Below are 19,580 nucleotides of genomic sequence, written 5' to 3'. Positions count from 1 at the left end.
ACTGAATAGGAACAAGATAACTTTTAGCATTGTTCGGTTGCTAATCAGTGGAATAACATCAAATGAACACTGCACTGTAGTATTTGAGAGCAGAGGAACAGAAGTAAATAGGTTAAGTGGTGCTTATTAAACCTTCCATAGAATAGTTACCATGCTTTTTTATTTAAAAAAAAAAAAAATAGTGAATTATTTAGAGAAAATTCCCGTGGACTTTGATGGAGCTGGTCAGGCTCATAGTTTAGGGCCAAACGTTATTGTTTTATGTTTTAGAAAAATGACTTTATAAATAATGTATTTTTGATGTTTTGTTGAAATTTCAGTGTCATCTTTTTTAATGGGGAGAAAAAAAGTTTAAACGTTTTCTACAGCGTTGTTACCTCGATTCCTCAGCGTTGTGCTTAGTGCATGTAAACCAGAATGTGAAAGCTTTTTATTTTCCCACCCTCTAGAAACGTAAAAGTGAAACTAATACTATGTACAGTACCAGTGTGCTCAGAAATCAGGTCAGTCTCTGTGGTGGAGAAATTAATTATTTCCCCCCTAGAAAGCATCTTTCCAGTTGTTTACTCTGAAATCACCACTGTGATCTCTGTGCACCTCACAAAGCCTTTAGCAAAGCCTCAGACTCCTACATATGGTTTCGTTTCCTCTTTCCACAAAGGTAGTGAGTTGTTTTTTTTTAAATTGGTTTTGTGTTTTGGTTTTGCTTTTTCTGTGCCGCCTCCTCTTCTCACTCCCCTCCCCTTACTTCTATCTTATTTTTTTGTGTTGTGGAAAAGCTAAGTCAGAGTGAATTTTATGCTTGGCTCTGAAAGCAGTGAGTCCTGTGTTAATTCCATAGTCTTGGGCTACTTACTGAGAAAATTCAGTCTCCTTTCTTAGAAATTTAACTTTCACTGATGATAGATTCCTGAATTTCCTATAATGAATCAATCCTCTGGTATAAAAGGCCCTGTTGTCAGATAAAGATGTGTGGATTGTTGATTTCAGTGGGAGTTAACCCTAGTAAAACAACATATTTAATAAAGAATGGGCTTCAAAATCTTGAGTTATGATTTTCCCAAGCCACTTATGCTGTTACTGCAGAGTTTGAAACTTAAGTAAATGGCTTCCTCAACGGTCAGACTAAATGATCATAACAGTCCTGTCTTACCTTAAAATCAATTAAATCAAGTGTTTGTTTGTTTGGGGTTAATGCAAAAATCACGCAGTTGAAGAGAGAATTAAAAAGTAAAGCCTTACATATATATGTGCTTAACTTTAAGTAGTCCCATTGAAGCCTGGTCCTTGTGAAGTTAATAGGAATGTTCACCTCCTTAAACTAAAGCAAATCTTTCCAAGGTCTGAGTCTGATTCCCTAGGGTACTGATCCAAAGTCTATAGAACAGGGGTAGGCAACCTATGGTAACACGTGCCAAAGGCGGCATGCGAGTTGATGTTCAGTGGCACTCTTACTGCCTGGGTCCTGGCCACTGGTTCAGGGGGCTCTGCATTTTAATTTAATTTTAAATGAAGCTTCTTAACGGTTTTGAAACCTTATTTACTTTACATACAACAATAGTTTAGTTATATATTACAGACTTATAGAAAGAGACCTTCTAAAAAGGTTAAAATGTATTACTGGCACGCGAAACCTTCAATTAGAGTGAATAAATGAAGACTCGGTATACCACTTCTGAAAGGTTGCTGACCCCTGCTATAGAAAGACTCCCATTGACTTAAGTTGGCTTTGGGTCAAATCCTATTTCATTATTTAAAAAAAATCACTTATTTTTGAACATTGTTTTTAACCTGGTATTATTACAAGAAACACAAGATTTCTGTAACTGAAAGAAACTACAGAGGGAAATGTAATTTTCTTTTTTTCCACCAGTTTGCTTTTTTTGTGCATTTGACAGATCTTTGTGTTTAGTAAGTTACTGTTTCCCCTGTGTAGCGGTCAGTTCTCTAGGGGCTGGTGAGGATCTTTCACACAAGAACAGGTGGGAGAGAGGCATTTTAAAAATAAGAAAATATGATTGTAAAACCTCAAGTTTATGGGGATGATCAAGAGTAAGTGTCATATCTGTATTTAACTCATTTTTAACAATTGACTAGATTTCAAGTTAATAGTGCATGTCCATTTAGATTAAACTTTAATTTGCTCCCAAATCCCCAAGAAACTGCAGTGTGTTAGATGGTGTAAAAATACTTTTTACACAAGTATAAGCATTAAAAAATGCTATTCCTTTTCAAATGGTCATTTAAAAATCTCGGCAGGGCACTGTTGGACTGTGCAATAGTGCTGGTGGGTGCATGGCTTGGATGCGTGCTGAGGACTGAAGCTGCGCAATCTGAACTTTGGTTAATCAAACTGTGTAAGGTGCCCCAGGGTTGTACTGTACTGTTCACTGTGCTGTGGGTTCCGCAACCCTGAAGCACTGTGAAGAGGTGCCAGCTGGCTTCAAATCCTGTGCTCCTAGTCTGCGGCCCCTGTAAGAGTATGATCCTGCACCACTGCGGTCACGGAAAGCTTTGCCATTGACTTCAGCAGAAGTAAGATCAGTCCCTAAAACCAGAGACTGCCTTCACTTCCGCTGCACTACTGGGTAGAGAAACCTAGAGCGTAGGCTTCCCAGATCTGTCTGGCTTCAGCTGAAACTGTTTATCCAAAATGATTAGTGGTGCTCTAAATAACACATCAAACACAATAGCTATTTGTGCCGGATCAGAAGGGGGAGGTGCTGGTGAAACCTGTGGCAGGAAACAAAAATGTGGTTTTATACTCCAGGGGGCTGTTGTGGGTAATCAGTTTCACCAGCACCTCATGCACAGCATGTTTGAGTCATCACCTTCTTTTGTTTTCAGTCTTTTTTTTTTTTTTTTTCCATTCAGACAATGCAGTAAACCCATGGCCTAGCTGGAAATACAGGAGCAGCAGCAGTGCCTTTGCAGGAGATGGGAGTAGGTAGAGGAGACGAAAATATGGCCTAGGAGGAATTGTGGAAAGGTATTGGAGGACAAAGTGGGCAGGTTACCAACCTGGTTAAAGCAGAACCTGGGCACAAACCTATACACCCAGCCATGCCAGCTAACCTGGATTTAAAGCACCACAATCTTTGATCAGTGTTTTGTAGGTAGTATCTGGAATAGGCAACACTCAGGTAAGAGCCTGGACTAACTCTGCAGGGAAGATGTACTTTTTATGACAGCTGCTGCTCTCTTGGGGTTTATCTGTGTGCGGACATGCAGGAAAGATAAGGCAAATCAACTAAAGATGTAAAATCAATGTGCATAAACAAAAGTGCAGTAAAACCCTGTGTGGATAATCTCATTCAGTAGTAAAGTTTTTGTTTCCTATAACTTATCCTCTTCAGAGGAGCTACCGCGCTCTCAGGCCACTATACTCCTAAATAAAAGCATCCACACCAGGGTTTAAACATGCTTTCATTTGTGCACATTGACTTCACTCCTTTAGTTGATTCTCCTTAACATTACTGAGTGTCCCTATATACACAATGCCCTTGGTTTCTGGTATCTGGCCTAGAGCTTTCCCCAGGGGTCCTCTGGGCTTTCATGCAGGTTTCTATCATCAGTAGGGACTGAAGCATGCAGAAGATAAGCTGACAGCAGTGCTTGAGCCTTCTGTTCCCCATAGAGTTCCTGTCTGATTCTCCAAACTTCAGTGCTCTTCCTCCTCCTCCTCATTCTTTTACTCCCTTTCCTGACGGCAGGAAAGTCCCTTACTTTTTTTTATTCATTCGAAAGGACGCTGGTGAACTGTTGCAAATGGTATTGCATTTATGTGACTCCCCCTGGGTCGACAGGAAAGGCTGCTTAGGGTTTAGTAAACAGTCATGTGTAATATTGGGTAAGAACATTTCAGACAAAACCAATGTGAATCTGGGGGCATCTGACATAACGTTGTTATTAGTTAGTTTCACTATCTATTGGTCTTGCTTTGTATCGGTAGCAAATCTGCACTGTTGAGATTAATAATAGGACTTTGCATAGGAAGAAAATCACCTAGCATTAGACTGATGCTGCTTCATGAATCGTTAAAGGAAAATGTTCTGTGCATAAAACAAATCCTTGGAGAGCAGAGCTAGAAGACCTTTTTCCCATGAACTCTTGATAAAATAATAAATTTCCAGTGCACCAAAAGTTCCACTATGAGAGAGATTGATTTGGATGAAAAAATAGATCTGTTAAATTAACGTACTTTATCTGCAGCAACATTTAAACCTCTTTCAAATATGCCCACAAGGCCCACCCATGTTGACAGTTTGCCAATAGGACAGCATGTACTTTGGTTATAAATTTACATAAATTATTGTTCCCAGAAATAAATTCACGCGACCTTCCTGTTTGCTTTTACATGCATCATCCATAATGAAAGCATAGAAATTACTCGCTGTTTGAGTTGAGTTTAGCAGCAGTAAAAACCTAAAGTAACCTAACCTAAAGTCTCCCCCCCCCCGAAGAGAGAGGGTGGCTATGAGCCATATTTTAGCCCTGTGTGGGCCACAGACATCCATTCATTAAACAGAAAAAACATCTTAACCTTTTAGAAAGCATCTGTTCAGGTTCTTATTACCGGTGCCCATCACCATAAGAATGCCCCTCTCTCTCTACAAATCAGAATATAAAATTTGGGCCTAACAAGGTCAACTCCTGTTAGATGTTTTAACAATTTTCTACCATACATTGCAGAACATTACCACATAGTAACAAGAGTAACAGAGTTCCTAGAACGTATCTTGTTTTACCAGTATATTTCTGGATTCAGTTGTGGACTAGTTTATTTTAAGAACATGCAGAAAAAAATACATTCTAGTAATGTTAAGAGGAAACAGTTTAAATACAGGTAATAGATTGTAGTTGAGGATAGGCTGCCGTGCTGGCCTCAGCTTGCCTTGCTGTATGCAGATGATATAACTCCTATAATATGCAAGGTCTCCCCCAGCTCTGAAGCCTCTGTTGTAGTAACTAGACACATACAGCAAAAAGAACAGGAGTACTTGTGGCACCTTAGAGACTAACAAATTTATTAGAGCATAAGCTTCCATGGGCTACATCCCACTTCTTCGGATGCATACTGAAAAGTTCAAGGAATGCAAGAAGGCACTAGAGATTGAGCCTTCAACCCATGCATTCTATCCCATTGGCTGTGTTGCTAATTTTGTTTGGTTACTAGTTAAGACCTTTGCCACTAAAGAACTATTAAGATGCCAGGTAACTATACGCACTAAAAGGTAGTGTTATTTTAAAAAAGTCAGATTAATCTCAGCTGTTTTCTATTGAATAAATTGACGCTTTTTTAAAAACAAAAACAAACAAACAAAAAGGTTAACTGTTCTGGCTCTTGCCACTTGAATGTTATAAAGCCCAAGCCCACGAAAGCTTATGCTCTAATAAATTTGTTAGTCTCTAAGGTGCCACAAGTACTCCTGTTCTTTTTGCGGATACAGACTAACACAGCTGCTACTCTAAAACTAGACACATACAGGTGAATTGAGGACCGTACAGTAGCCTTGAGCTTAATTTTCCTTTGTTTTGTGGTTTTCAAATAGGTCCTGCATGTAAACACAGTTTTGTTGTTGTATTTACAGTTGGGCTTTATAACATTCAAGTGGCATAGTTACCTGGCATCTTAATAGTTCTTTAGTGGCAAAGGTCTTAACTAGTAACCAAACAAAATTAGCAACACAGCCAATGGGATAGAATGCATGGGTTGAAGGCTCAATCTCTAGTGCCTTCTTGCATTCCTTGAACTTTTCAGTATGCTCTCTTCACGTTAAAAATCCATCTGAAGTTAAACACAGTATAGTTCTTACTTATAGTATTCTTAGTTCTTACATTGATGTATTTTCTTTTTATAAGATATACACATACACATCCAAATGTCCTTTTGATTGAAAAATGTCAGAATATTTGCTCAAATATCAAATTCTTATAAAAAAAAATGTACAAAGCTGCAACGACTCAAGCCAATATTCAGCTCTACCCTGTACGATCAATATAGAGAAACTGGCTGTCGGTTCTGTACAGGATATCGCAGAGGAAATTCTAAACAGAATGTGACAGTAGTAGGCGTTCAGATAAGCAGTGGGGTGGAAAGTAGTGATGCAGGAATGAACAGAAAGGTCCATAACACCTTAATGCTTCCATGAAGGCAATTCACTTCCATTCCTGTTAATATCTGCATCCAGATCTCCTTTCATGATCTCTGCACAATCTGTATGCTGTTACTGCTGCCAACTTTAAAAGTGCTCATTTGCTTCATCAATGACACCCTGTGACTGGTGAAGTAATGTATGGCCAGTTTTGTCTTGACAGCAACTGCTCTAAACTACTGTATATATTGCACATCTTGCAAGGAATCCAGTTAAAAGATGTATGGATGTGGGGGGAGGGGGAGGAGAGGAGCCTCTTAATGTATGTGAAGCATATGACTTTTTAAATTAATTGTAGCAAATGTCTTTTTTTAGGATGGAGGAGGACAAGGTGTATGTCACATTCTGTCATATCTCACAAAAGTATAGAAATATCCCAGTTGTGTGTCTGTTAATGATTTAATAGTAAGAGATCTTCTAGCTATGAAAAAAATAATTAGTATTGGAAATTAACCTTACGATGAATACCTCATAATTTGGCACCAATTATGTATTAGCCATTGCACCTTCTGAGTGTTTTTCATTTTATTAGTTTAATTCCAGATTAAGTATTGTAATACTTTTTTTCCGACTTCTCGCAATATATGTTTAATCTTTCTAAAATATATTTTGTATCTCCTGGCAATGTATGTATTGCTTTCTTTTTCCTGCTTTATGCCTATACCTCTTTTAATGGAAAGAATTAAAATATAACCGTATTCTACAGCAGTGGTCTAGTACAGTTCACAATAGTGTAATCATAGTGTTTTGGATTATAATTGTAGAATATTGTGGTCCTTTCTATTAAATAAGAAATGTAACATTTAAATGTACACTAGAGGGGTTTGTATTAAGAATTCCACAACCCCTCAAAATCAGGCCTTTTTTTTTTTTTTTTTTTTTTTTTTAAGGACCCTAAATATGGATTGAGGTGCCCAACTTTAGGTTCTCAAGCTTGGAAAATTTTGGTTGCATTTTGTTACCGTTTAAAAAGTAACAGTTTAAAAAGTTCTTGGAATGCTGAGTGAATGTGAGAGAATGGGACCTCAGGCATCTCTTCCATTTGTTGAATAACATGACAGACTTTGGGTTATCATGCTGTTAAGTCTTTCTCTCTCCCCCACCAGCCTCCAAAGCAGCAGCACTATTCCTGTTGTCATGACCTTCTAGCTGTGGTAGGTCAACACAAAAGGGTCTCCTCATGCCAGCTGAACTGAAGTTGTATCTTCCTCTTCATTACTCCTTGTGTTGATTACTGAACCGTTACTGGTTGCCAGATGAACTTTTGATCAGCTACAGTACGTCATTTGTGCACCAGATAGCACTGTGCCATAGCTTACTGCCAGTGCCTTGATCCTTCTCATTCTGGCCTCCTCCCGACCCCCTTCAAAATGCCCAGCAGAGTTGTGCAAGGTCTGAGACACCAGCAACCTCTGTGGTTTTTAAGGCACTTGGACTTAGTCACCAAGTTGAATCTGCGGTGTTCGCCACATAGTCGCTATCCTCTGTCAAGTAGTTCTGTGCAGAATTTATTTTAACATACTTTCTTAAATTAGGGACTCCCTCTCTCCCCCAACACATACACCTGCCCTGGATTGGTGAAGTCTGTTTTAGAGGAAGACTATTAAACATCTGTCTTCTGCTTCCCTGTTTGTCTATGATGTTTTTTTAACTCTGCATATGGGGAAATGCTTGAAGATATAATGGGCTTGATCGTGCAAACCACTGAACATTGTTTCTGATCCAGCAAAGCATTTAAGCATTTTTAAGTGTGTGAGTAGTACTATTGATTTCTATTACTCGTGTGCTTAAGTACATTGGATTAAGCCCATCAATAGCATTATTTTGTTTGGCTTTTAACACGCAAAGCCAAATCCTTTCCAGTATTTGTTATTTCTCTCTGCTAGTGAAGAGAGAAACACTGTCCTAAAAGCACCCACAAACACCATCAAATTACCAATAGAGGACTGAATAAAGGAACTGCTATACAGGAGCATTTTATTAGTCCATGTAGTCCAGCATTCAGGTTCTGCCACTAGCCAACACCTTGTAATTTAGAGGAAAACAAAATGCCCATACTGTACCTGGACAGTGGTACAATAATTAATTTTTTCTTGCCCCTATCCCTATAGATTAATTTATGCCTCCATGAATCATGAGAACTATTAGTCCTTGTAATAGTATTCTAGTTACTGTAACTGCAGATACCACTTTCATAGATACACATTTTTAAATCTTATGACGTGAGTCTGTAGTATTCCCCCCCCCCCCCTTTTGCTTCATGGAAAATGCATATTGTCACGTTGTCTGGAGTGGCTCACAACTGAGTGTGGTAACCTCAGGGCAGACGGTCAGAAAACAGGGCAGACACCCCAAACTGGTGGTATGTTTTATAATTAGATTTCACCCAGCCAGTACCAGATGTGAACTCCTGGATCACTATTCCAGTCTTACTGGGCAGTCACATCCAGTCCCCTTAGATGCTTCATTCTATCTTGTCACTCAGACAAACTGGACTTAGTGATGAATGGTCCCTTACACCAAAGATCACATCACATTTAGGTTGCTTCCAGTCCCAAGAGATCAATCACTTACCCAGATCAGTTGATACTCTAGATCTTACACCAAAGACAACACTGGTAGCCAATTCTATGGTAAACTAACTAAAGGTTTATTAGCTAAGAAAAGGAAATGAGAGTTATTGAAAGGTTAAAGCAGGTAAAATATATGTACAGGTGAGTCACAGTCTGTAGTTCCTAATGGTAGCAGAGTCGTAGTAATCTGCCAGTTTCCCTAAAGTTTCTCAGGGCTACCCAGAATAACTCTGGGGAACTCCGTCTCAGCTTGAGCTGACAACTTGGTCTGACAGCATCACACACGCATACTTGCTGGATGCTTTTAAATATACTTCGCCAGTAGGCACCTGTAACTAAGGTGTGTGTGGAGGGTGGGGGTGGTAATATGGTTCTCCGAGGAGTCTGCATCATTCCCTAATTGAAATTTAGTATGAGCGTGTCATGAAGAAATCCTAGCTGGAGCGTGTACAAATGGCAGTGTCAGCCAGAAAATATGCCTGGTGTTAAATCTAGTTTTACTTGGAGACTAAATTTTTACAGTGTTCTCTCTAAAGGCTGTAAAACTGCTCCTAGGGATGGAAAACAACATGTCATATTTAATGTTCTGAACCCACAGTTCTTCAATAGAGCTGCTTTATGATTGTTGATTTTTTCTTTTTCTTTTTTGTACTTCAGGATTTGGTTTTTTTTAACTCTCTTCTTTGGACAACAATTATTTTTTCCCTTTTCCCCAACTCTCTACAGAACTGGCAAGGAAAGTGCTTGCTTCTGGGTGGTAATGGTGGTTTAATGTTAGGAAACATGTTGAAACAAAACAGAAATTTACATTCTTCATTCTGAGTAATATTCTCTTCACCTACATAAAGCCCAGAAATTCAAGTTTTATATGGGTGGGGCGTGAAAAGGTTAGGGAGGGGAACTCATGGGGGTTCAGATACCACAGTGATGGGCACAGGAGAACAACCTGAAAAATGAAACACAGTCACACGCGTGCACCCCTCCCACCAACCCATGGCCAGGGTGCAGGGCAGCCCTGACATCCTCTAGACATTGCAATTCCAGTACTTCTGGGCTGAAATAGGATGTGTAGCCCCTCTGTGCTGGTTGTACAGGACACCAGGATCCCTGGGTTCTTATAAGTGCAGATCCACGCCCCATCCTGGGCCCACAAATTCATCTTCTGTTCAGACCTTGTCTAGGCTGATTAGGGGAGACCAGTTCTGCAGGGTGTTGGAGGTTTTAAGACACTCCCACATGGTCGTTTAGCTAGCTGACCCCTTACATCCCACAGAGGATCAGCATGAAAGTGATGCAGAAATCCTGGTGCTGGCCCACCGCACCAGGGGAGAATTTGGTTCTCAAAACCAAATTGTAACTTTAAGTGGCTCTATCTTTTTTTTTTTTTTTGGCACTGAAAATAAAGTTTGTGACTGAACCCTGTAAAGTAAACATTTTGATGTGTGTCTGATGCAGATGGTGGCAGTCCATTAATTGGCAACAGTTCTCTTTACCACTTGCACCTTTTATTGGTGGTAACGTGTCCTTCAGTTTTTTCTATCACAAGGCAACCTATCAGAGTACAAATATTAACCTAAAATGTTCTCAAGAACACAGGTTTTAACTTTTCTCTTTACGGGGGTGGAGGTGGGGGCAGGGTGAGGGGAGATTCTCCTGCAGGGGCATATAATTCCTCATTACTGTAGCTATTTTACATTTGAATGTATCTATTAGCGCAAGAGTAAAAGCAGATTGATATCCCCAGAATTGCTTGTACTCTTATGGTAATGGCTATAGAGTCAAATGTGAAATATCTTAGAAGACACAAGTAAGATCCCTTCACAGTAAAGTATAGTAGCGAAAACAGTGCTGTGCTGTCACTCCCCGGTTCTGAAGTGTTTTTTTCCGGCGCTGTGGGTGTTTCAGCTGCATGTTCTTTACTGTACCAGGAGAAGGTATCTCCTGTCTCCTGCTAGCATGTGAGCACTCTACTGTACAGTCAGCTGGAAGTCATGAACGTACAGAATCGCACTGAATCCTCCTGATGATTTCACAGTAGGGAGTTACGGTGTAGAAAGCTGAACCAGGCTCAAAAACCCAACGTCCGCAGGCCGGCACTGAGTTAATCAAGGGGTGTGAACTCACAGACAGGGTGAAAAGAGAACTGACCATTGTTGGTTTCCTCCTGCCTCACATAACAGTGTTCCACTTTTGCCACCAATTAACCCCTTAAAACAGTGAGATCCTATACAGGAAAAGCCAACTTGATTTTCAGTTACTATATTGTAAAGGCCAAGGGATTTTGATACTTGAACCAGGGTGAGGACCTAATTCCTTGTCTGTCCACTATTTCGACAATCTTTTTAATCCCTTATGTAACTGGTCCTCTCAGGTGCCGCAGGCCGTACAACAGCAGTTCTCAAACTGTGGGTCGTGACCCCATTTTAATGTGGTCGCCAGGGCTGGCTTAGACTTGCTGGTGTCCAGGGCTGGAGCCCGAGCCCCACCACCCAGGGCCGAAGCCAAAGCCAGAGGGCTCAGGCTTCAGTCCCCCCTCTTGGGGTCGTGTAATAATTGTTGTTGTCAGAAGGGGGTCGCGGTGCAATGAAACTTGAGAACCCCTGCTGTACCGGAATATTTTCAGAAGTGCCTTTTTGTCAGGCGAGACTGTTGCATTTCAGTGTGACGACATGCATGTTTTTAGAGCTCGTGGGGCGTTGGCCAGTCGTGACACTGGGAACTAAGGGCTTGTCCTCACTTAAAATGCTGCAGCGGTGGTGCCACTGCTCTGATGCTACCTGTGCCGATGGGAGAGGTTCTCCCATCCACATAGGTACTCCACCTCCCCGAGAGGCGATAGTTATGTTTTCAGGAGAAGCAGTCCTGTCAATATAGCACTGTCTACACAGGGAGTTAGGTCAGTGTAACTGCGTCGCTCGAGGGTGTGGATTTTCTACACCCCCGAGCCACGTAGTTATACCGACCTAGGTTGCTAGAGTAGACCAAGCCTAGTTAGACTGTTGGATTACAGAGTTACAACTGCTGACATTAAAAAGAAGGGAAGAAGAGCTCCTTTGTGCAATGTGAGCTGTGATGTGTTTAAATCTCCACCACAGTAATGCAAGAGTTTTTTGCTGCTTTTTTTTCTCTTGAACAAATTAACACACGCGCGCGCACACACACACACCCATATATATTCAGATCTCAGTGATGTCTCATCTGTGTAACTCATTTGACCCAGAGGAGTGACTTCTGGTGTATATTGGTGTCAGAAAGATCACAATCAAACTCATGACGTTTGTTTTGCGGAGAAAAAGTAAAATCTCCAGTACGTGAGGATAGACATATTGCTAGCTTTACAGGGATGAGGAGGAAATATTCCCAGTTGTTTAGCATGCTAAGGAAAGGAGTGTGTCTGCTCTTGCCCCTTCCACATGTGAACAGTGTGACACATGGAAAACGTCTGGGGCAGGTTAGAGTGACTTACTAGTGACAGCACTGAGGACCCCTTGTTTGCTAGCGTTGCTGCTTTTATTGACTGGAGGTCAGGAAGAAGCTCTCTTTCTGGTCAAGAGCAGCAGCTTTCTGACCTCATTTAGTTAATACTTGAGAGTTCTTCTCCCTAGCTGCCTCCCTTCCATAATTACATTGACAGCCAGGTGTTTTGGTTTGATCCCTACGCTCTCAGTGAAGGGTGAAAAGTTGGTTTTAACCACAAGTTGGTGATTGCAGCTGCTCAACAAATGGAGCTTATTAAATTATTTCCTGATTTCATTCTCTCTTTTTTTGGCTAAGGCTGATGCTAGTCAGGTAGGAGGCACAGTCAGTATGTATAAAAGATGCCTTTTGCTACTAGGATAGAAAACAGTAAATGAGAAACATACACATAAATAAGGCAGGCTTGTTCTCTGTGGCCAGACGTCAGGTGGATACTTTGAAGCAATGTTCTGTCCTGTCGGTTGACATTTTTCACAGTCATTTTGCTATCTTGGTGCTGGAATGAGAGGGCTTCCTATTAATTTTTTTTTCCCACTGAGCATCCCTGTGTGCTGTAGACCATAACCATATGTCACTGTGCATCTGCTGACTGAGTTGGTATGTACTGTACCTTCTACATTCGTGTGCTTGAGAGGTATGAGTCATTGTCTTCCTCTCACCTCCCTGGCTGTATCCACATTTAGGGCAGGTCTGCACTTAAAACGCTGCACCAGTGCAGTGGCACCACTTTGGCGCTTCAGTGAAGACATTACTACACAGACGGGACAGCTTCTCCCATCAGTGTAGTTAATCCACCTCTGCGAGAAGCGGTAGCTATATCGAGGGGAAAAGCTCTTCCATCAACATTAGCGCTGTCTACACTGGTATAACTGCGTTGCTCAGAGGGGTGGATTTTTCAGACCCCTGAGAAACGTAGTTATACAGATGTAAGTTTATAATGTAGACCTGGCCTGAGTGTTGTAGATACTGCTAGTTGGTTTTGTTACTTGCTGTGCTCTGTATATATTCAACGGGATATTTAAAACAAACTAATTTCTGTGCACAAGCCATAACGTCTGCTCTGTGCTATATAATTGGCAAATGTTAGTGACTCTGCCCCAGATCTCCATTCACACCTGAGGTCAGTCCATGGTTTTAGGCACACTGCAACACAGGGAGCCCGAGGCTCTGTTCTTCTGCTGTAACCCTGTTCCCCACTTCGTTGTAGTGGCAGGAGGCAGAGGCATTCGCCACTCCCTGAGGTGTGAAGAGGCAACAGCATGGGGCCTTCCTTCCCTCAGAAGTAGCAGGAGTCCCCCACACCTCCAGAGAGGCAGGGGGACCCATGTTACTTACCTTAGCTGCTGGGGCCTGGCTCCTTGGGTGGGCCAGGCCCACTGCACTCTCCTCCTGCCACACACAGGGTCCTCTGCTGGAGTGGTTTTGAGAGGACCCCCCAGAGCAGTGGAACTTGGAGTTAACACACCATGAGGTGCATGGGGCTGCCCATCCCCCTCTCCCCACAGAGCTGCTGTTTCAGGCTGTCTGCAGACTGAGGCAGACGTCACTACATCAGTTACACTTGGGTAATATTGTCACGCTTTTCATCACAACTATAGGAGCTGGAAACTGTCTTTAAATGAAAGCTCAGAGTCTGATGTAATCACATGACTCAAGGAGCTGGGGCTTTAGGCATTGACCTGTATTGTCTGTCTGTCTGCATTAACCCAGCTCTGTCTCTGCTTCTCAGTCCGGCGTTGCTTCTAGCAATTTTCTAACACTACCTGGCAGGTCTGGGTGCATTTGATTTGGTAAAGGTAACGAAGCAGGTCATGAAGCTGGGGGGAGAGGGACACCCTGTTGGTCAAACAAGTCAAGTGCCTCCAATTACTGAGCTTGGTTTTCCTCTCTGTATGTAGTTTATCACAAAAAAAGAGTTAATGCAAAGCTAACGCTCAGAAGTGAAGACATGAACGTTAGCTGGAAACACAGCAGTAACTAGAGTGAGGTTGAATGAGTGCATGACAGGATGTTTCCTTCTCCTCTCCTTATCTACACCAGCGATTCATGGCAATTCTCTGTCCAGGAGTGCTAAACTGCATTCCTTCATAGCTGTGATAGAGCAGCTCCCAGTCATCCAATAGATGCTGCTATTTATGGATAGAAGCCTCACCTTTCTTCGCCCCACCCTGATCCGCATTCCCTTCAGCAAGGAGCTGAAAGCCCCAGCTTTGTAGGGCACATCTTTAGTTTAATCAATGTTTTATTTACTAGCTTCCACAAAATTTATAGTATCTGATCAATAAATGTCTTTGCTGATCATTGATTTCAGACAAAGTGTTCATGTAAATTAATGGAAGACTCTCTCTCTCTCATTTTAGCAAACCTTCCCCAATGAAGTCCATTGCGTTGAAGAAATTTTGAAGGTGAGTGCACCACTGCAACTCTTCAGTTGTTTAAAGACAGATACTTGTGTAGTGAGTCTCTTTTCACCTGAACTTATCTTTCACTTTCCTTAAAAGGCAGAATTGGGAGAAATTGTATTGTGCTTCTGTTGCATCAGACCACAATGCAATTACCAGGATTGTTTCGTTGTGCATCCAACAGAATCTAAAAGTAATGCCTCTGATAAAATACAGAAGACTTACAAGCAACATAGAATAAATACTATGAAACCAACCCAGTCTGCATTTTAATTAGATGGTTGCTGTTTTTGAATGCAAAGCCTGCTTTTCCCAAAGATGTTGAACTCATCAGTGCTTCCAGTTCCTGCTGGCTGAGAGAATGAGACTAAGAGCATGTCTTCACTAGCAACCTTAAAGGGCTGCCGCGGCAGCGCTTTAACATGGCTGTGTAGTCACGGCATCAGCAAAAAGCCACCCCCTGGGGCATAGCTACCAGCGCTGGTGCACTGTCTATACTGCCACTTTACAGAGCTGAAACTTGAGTGAGAAAGTTTTAGTGCTGTAAAGTGGCAGTGTAGACAAGGCCTTAGAGACTGGAGATCTCACCTCTGCAGATCAATGCAGAACACTGCCATTCAGCCAGTCCACATTCATGGTAGTTAAGGGGCTGATCTTGCAAAGCTAGTCCAGAAGCCTGGCATTCTTGCATTTGGCTCTACAAACTTCTAACAGGGTTATCACACAAGAAGATGGTCTATTTCATAAGAAGTGGTAGAAAAGTGTGAAATACAGACAGTAGGTGGGTTAAGTGGTAGCCTCTTCCTACCTATTATATGAAAATGTATTTGTTTCAGAAGCTAGTCAAGTTAATTTTGAAAAGGCAGTTCAAGGATTTTAAACCCTGGTCCAATGCTCTGTGTCTCATCAGAGATGTATCTTTCTACCACTCATTTCCCTCAATGTTGCTTCAAAGAGTCAATATTCTGACCCTTTAGTCATAACCAGGAGATGTAATCAGGGCACTGTTTCATTTGAGACCCGATCCTACAAACACTTAATACCAGGTGCAATATTTGTTACCATTGCATAAGGGCTACCCTTTTCCCTCACACTTTAGGAAATACACTGTTTTCCTGAGTGATAACAGATTCTGATTATCCCTGCATCCGAAGAAGTGGGTATTCACCCACGAAAGCTCATGCTCCTATACGTCTGTTAGTCTATAAGGTGCCACAGGACTCTTTGCTGCTTTTACAGATTCTGATTAGTATTAATACTGTAGTGCCCAAAGGAACCAATCATGATTAGGAACCCAAAGTGTTATGCATTGCACAAATATATGGAGACGTGGTCCATGCCCAAAAGAGCTTGTAATCTAATTTTGAAACAAGTTGCAACAAGTAAAGGCAACAAACCTCTGAGGATAGGAGAAGAAGCAATGGGCTAAAATTGCAGCAAGGGCGGTTTAGGTTGGACATTAGGAAAAACTTCCTAACTGCCAGGGTGGCTAAGCACTGGAATAAATTGCCTGGGGAGGTTGTGGAATCTCCATCACTGGGGATTTTTAAGAGCAGGTTAGACAAATACATGTCCTGCCATGGGTGCAGGGGACTGGATTAGATGACCTCCTTGAGGTCCCTTCCACTCCTGTGATTGTATGAAACAATAGGAGTGAAGAGAGGAGGAGGACAAAGGTAATGATGATATGATCCCACATTTACTTAGGCTAGCTGTGATAAGAGGCTCATAAAGATGATAAGATTTATAAGGTCTGTTGAAGGTTTATAAAATACTCTGCCTCCAGCTCATGCATAGAAATCTCCCTAGACAACCTTAATGGATGTTTGTAGAGCCAAATATAACAATGTGGACTTTTAAAATGTAAATCTCTTCTGCACATTAAAATCCTTCCTTGAAATGTGATTTGGTTGGGAAGCAAGAGACATGTCACAGCTTTCCTCATGTTGCTCCTGGTAGAGAAGATTGTGTCAGACAGTGGTACAAAGGGGAACACTTACGCACGAATAATTTACCTGTTAATTTGTGTAAACTCTTTGTCAAACTACGGATGTTTGTGTTCGAAGTGATCTTTCTGCCATGCTAATTTCCTTCGGTCATTTCGGCCTCCAATGAAGTCAGTGCCTGGCGTTATACTTTTTTTCCGTGAGGAACAATTGTGATGACACCAATTCAGAATGATGAGTTTAAGGCTGAGGAAAGAGGAGAATATGGACTGGGAAAAAGGGAAATTCTTGTTTATTAAACGCAGAAGTGTCTGTTGGAACATGAGATAAGTAATACTTCTGGGGTGAGAAGGAGAGAATGACCAGCCCTATGGATTTATGTTTAGACCTTGGAATGAGTACTGTCTTGAGGGTTCTAAGATCAGGGACAGGAGCTAAGTAAGTTCCATTTTTCCTGAGTCTAACCAGGTTCTTCTAACTTCTCGAACCCCAATGTTCCCTGAGGCCTTTTCTAGATGAGGCTGTAACTCTGCTAGTTGAGCATGCGTTAAAGGCAGAGCCTTGTCTAGACTAGACTTTTCAGACACATTAATTAGAACAGTAGCTAATGTTTTCTAACAACACACTTTTAAAATCCTAGGTTAGACAAGGCCTGAGTGCCACAAGAGGCATTATTCATTCTCTACCTTACCTGCTAGTCCCTACCAATTCCAGTTGCTTCTGTACCCTGCTGCTTCTCAGGCTAGGAACAAGCACCAGAAGATGGCACCTAGCAATGGTGGGAGGAGGGGAATATCTGGAATGCAGGTGAGAAGGGAAGAAGGATTTCTGAAGAGCTAGAACTGCATCAAGATTGTTTCCCTCCTAGAGTCTGGGCCCAATCCTCCTGGATTCAGCTTGCCTCTCCGTTACACTCGTCCCCAACGGTGACAGGAAAATCCTTGAAACTGGCCAGTTTGTAAAGCATTTTGAATAGCTCCGTCGCTCAGTTTTTAAATTGAGACTGCCTCTATTCCTAAAAGCAGGGGTAGTCAATTTAATTTTTTTTTTTTTTCAAGGTCCAAATTTCTTGGTCAAGGTATAATCAAGGTCCAGACTCTAGAGAAACACTTTTCACACTGCAATAATGATGATGATGATGATGATAAATAAGTAAACAGATTTGGCTGTCCATTCAAAAGTGTCTGGTGGTCTAGATTTTGCCCGCGGTGCGCCTATTGACTCCCCCTGTCTAAAAGGGATGTGCTAGTTCAACCACAAGTTGTTGGGTCCAATACAGTAATTATTGGATGAAATTTTATGGCCCATGTTATGTAGGAGATCAGACGAGGTGATCATAGTGCTCCATTCTGACATTAAAACTTATTAATCTCAGGATAACCGGCTTCTGAAGGATTAAGTCATACCACAGGTACCTGGAGCAGTGAATGCTCAGTTTTTAATGGTGCCAATGGAGGCAGTTTCAGCTCCAAATCTGAGTGGGTTGCTTAAAAAAAGGTAATAAAGAGAAGATCAGTTGCAGCCAGAGTTCACTGGTTGACCCCCTAGTATTATGGAAAGCCTTCTAAAATGGCATCAGTTATTTATCCATTGTGTCACCATCAGTGACTGTGATAATTTCCATAATAGCGAAGTCCTGCACTTTGAAAGCTAAAGAGCTTGCATTAAATTTTTATTTGCATCTGCCTTTACTACATCTAATAGCTGAAATGTATTAGGCCCCAATCCTGCAAACACTTAGACATATACTTAACTTTACACAGTCTTCAGTGGGACTGCTCCCGTGTGTAAGTGTTTGTAAGTTAGGGGCCATAGCTTTGTATTGAGAATGACCAGAATTTAAATTTCACAGGAAATGTTTTCTAAATAATCTTCTAGCTATAAGCAGGCCCATCAGGGACTTTTCAGTATATTAATATGAATGGTGTAGAACTTCACCTGGGTATCAGTAGTTTAAAAATGTTTAATATCTATCCTTTTTCTTTTAATTCTTGTCTAGGAAATGACCCACTCATGGCCACCTCCCTTGACAGCTATCCATACGCCTAGCACAGCTGAGCCTTCAAAATTTCCTTTTCCAATAAAGGTAAAACACCAACAACTTCCCCTCCTCCCCCACATACTTTTTAATGTGTAAGGCCTGGTCTACACTTAAAACTTAGGTTGACATAACTGTGATGCTCAGGGATGTGAAAAATCCATCTACCCCTGGTGTTGATGTAACTAGGTCAAGGGAAGAATGCTTCTGTTGACCTAGCTACCTTCGTCTGGGGAGGTGGAGTTTCTACAGTGATGGAAAAACTCCTTCTGTTGGGTTAGTTTGCATCCATAGTCTGGGGTTACAATTCTCTAGTTATGTGGCTGTAGTACCCATTGTGCAGACATGATCTTAGAATAGAGCTTTCAACTAAGATATGTGTTCACCTGAGCTCGTTTCTTTCAGTACAGCAATTGGCTGTTAGATTTTGGTTTTATTTAGAAAACGCAGATATGAAATGAAAGCAGGATGGATTTTAAATATCAAGTCGCTCTACCTTATTTTAAACCCATCTTTTGGATCAAAATTAGGTTAGCTTTTGCTTCTGAGTAATTAGGTTTGTTTGGGCTACAAACTTCTTGTACGTGTCCAGCTGTAATCCTCTCCTACCTTTTTTATTTTACACTGAAGTCTCTTTGTTATAAAACACATCTTGAGCAATAGAAAAACTTGGATGAATAATCAGGAAAAGAAAAACCCTATGTTTGTCAGGCTCTTGGTCTTCAAAAATAATTCATGCTTTCACAAAGATTTGCAAGGTCTCATCTGTGTTTATAGCATAAACAATAACTACTCTTTATTATCACTTTAAAAGTGTCCTCATAAATGTTTACCAAATCTTCTTTTCACTTTATTTCAAGATTCAAAAAATAATATACCAATAATATATGTACTGTTGACATTACTAGTACATCTCCTTCTTGTCCAGGATAAACTATCTCAGTACATCTTAGGGTTCTGCATCATTACAAAGACAGAAGGTCAGCCAC

General features: G+C 41.3%; 1 protein-coding gene across 2 annotated transcripts in view; it reads left to right on the top strand.

Annotated features, from left to right (window-relative positions):
- LOC135878876 (AF4/FMR2 family member 1-like) overlaps window positions 1–19,580 on the top strand; it is a 143,648-nt gene that overhangs the window by 96,746 nt on the left and 27,322 nt on the right. For both annotated transcript variants that reach the window (XM_065404597.1, XM_065404598.1), the window contains 2 exons: window positions 14,566–14,610; window positions 18,553–18,639. In XM_065404597.1, coding sequence (XP_065260669.1) covers window positions 14,566–14,610; window positions 18,553–18,639 — 132 coding nt within the window. The remainder of the gene's footprint in view (window positions 1–14,565; window positions 14,611–18,552; window positions 18,640–19,580) is intronic.

Source organism: Emys orbicularis, chromosome 5 (genome assembly GCF_028017835.1).
Source record: "Emys orbicularis isolate rEmyOrb1 chromosome 5, rEmyOrb1.hap1, whole genome shotgun sequence".
NCBI classification, from domain to species: domain Eukaryota; kingdom Metazoa; phylum Chordata; order Testudines; family Emydidae; genus Emys; species Emys orbicularis.
Note: the sequence above shows the minus strand (reverse complement) of the source record. Positions and strands in the feature narration are given on the sequence as shown.